The sequence below is a fragment of the Nanorana parkeri genome, unplaced genomic scaffold, assembly GCF_000935625.1.
Source record: "Nanorana parkeri isolate BGI_ZX_2015 unplaced genomic scaffold, ASM93562v1 scaffold237, whole genome shotgun sequence".
NCBI lineage: Eukaryota > Metazoa > Chordata > Amphibia > Anura > Dicroglossidae > Nanorana > Nanorana parkeri.
The window spans coordinates 433,700-435,560 of NW_017306505.1; the positions used below are offsets into that span (position 1 = coordinate 433,700).

At 45.2% G+C, this 1,861-nt stretch overlaps 1 protein-coding gene across 1 annotated transcript in view; it reads left to right on the top strand.

The window, feature by feature from the left end:
• Positions 1-1,861, top strand: part of COMMD7 (COMM domain containing 7) — a 13,629-nt gene that overhangs the window by 741 nt on the left and 11,027 nt on the right. Inside the window, exon 2 of the mRNA XM_018556371.1 lies at positions 903-1,118. Coding sequence (XP_018411873.1) covers positions 903-1,118 — 216 coding nt within the window. The remainder of the gene's footprint in view (positions 1-902; positions 1,119-1,861) is intronic.

Below are 1,861 nucleotides of genomic sequence, written 5' to 3' on the forward strand. Positions count from 1 at the left end.
ACAAACACAGCAACAAATAGAAGATCTACAATCCTTACTGATCACCTTGCAGCAGAGAACTTGGTCAATGGATGTTGATGTTCCAGGATCGGCGAGGTCTCCTCCCCCTCTCAGCGTCTCACTGAAAAAAATAAGAAGAAAGTCAGCAGACCAGCCCCAAATCCCACCATCTTATTAAAGTGTATGCATAGACAAAACCCTTTTTTAGCTTTGCCTCTTGCTCTGATGGCAACTGTATAGTTTGGGATTTTCTATCACTTTTTGTCTTTCATGTAGGAGGGTGAGGGGAGGGGAAGAGGAGCTAGGCCAGCACAGATTAGACACACCTAGAAAAGGAGGGGGCTATGACATGTAAGGACGGAGGGGGGTGGTGCTAGGTAATTGACTCTTCCTGGAGTTGTCAAATTTTCAAAGCACGTTCGGAGGGCCCGTTGCAAGTGAATACATAAGAATTTACAGAAAGGAAAATAACATTAAAAGTAAACATGTAAAATACTTGACATTTCTGTACCTTTTCCTGCAATTTTAATTAATTTTGAAAGAATCGGTGACAGGTCCTCTTTACATGTCAATGCAGCTTGATGAATCAGGGCAACTATCTCTAAACACGGCACTGCCCCTTTAAATCCGGGAGAGACCCGCCGTATGATAGCGCAGCCGCAGACTGATAAGCACGGGAGCCAATGGAACGGGGTAGAAACGCCTCTTCAGCCAATGTAGAGGGAAAGATAAGCCTCTGTGCTCCGTTCTGACCAATCACAGCGAGCCTCCCCTCATAGGCCCGTTCACCGGTTTGGTTAAGCTTAGAAACGGACTTTCCTAGTACCCACCATTTTCGAACAGTTAAAATGTATAGGAAAAGCAATGATTAAAACCGTCAGGTCCCATTTTGTTGCCTCTAGTCAGTTGCAGCCACGCAGAACACAGCGGTCTCCAAGAAAATGTCTGCCCTGAGGGAACGAGTGAGGGAGACGCGCGCTCTGGCGGATGGAGGGATGTGGGAGTCAGGTGACCGGTCAGCTGATCAGGCGGCTGTCATGGCTCTTCGTTGCTCTTCTGCTCCGCTACCGGATTCTCTATCCGCGGATATGCAGAACATGCGGCTGTTGTCCGGGGAGGTATGGAGACTGAATGTCCGGAAGTGACTGTCCATGAGTTCAGAATGACAGCTAGTAGGGCTCCCCTTCTCCCGCTGTTGTTCCTTCCGTCCACACACAGCAGTGACTTGATCGGGAGGTACCACAGCGGCCAGAAGGGGGTAGGTAAGATTTACTGATCAGGACCACTGTGCAATGTGCATTGAAACTGATGCTAAAAAGGGGCAGAGGTTGTCACCCTATAACAGGAAGTGCCTGAACAATGATAATGTCAAGATCGTGAGGGATTATTTAACCAGTTGACATCCGCGGTGTTAAACCCCCTTCCCATCCAGGCCATTTTTCAGTATTCAGCGCTGCGGTACTTTAACTGACATTTATTCCGTCATGCAGCGCTGTACTGAAATGAATTTTATACCCTTTTTTGGGGACAGATAGAGCTTTCTTTTGGTGGTATTTATTCACCACTGGGGGTTTTATTATTTTTTTACTATATTAAGGAAAAATTACCAAAATTTAAAAAAAAAAACAGTTTCCCCTATATTAAATGATAAAACATTTATTATTACCCAATTTTTTGGTAAAATATAAAAGATGGGGTCACGTCGGGTAAAAAGACACTAAACATGTCAAGCCTTAAAATTGCGTGCGCGCGCGAAACCTCAAAAAACGATAATACCCAAAATTGGCCCTAGGCGACGCTTTAAAAGCTGTTACCGCTCATCAGTTTAGTGTTATCAGTGATTGATGGCCCTAAAATGATT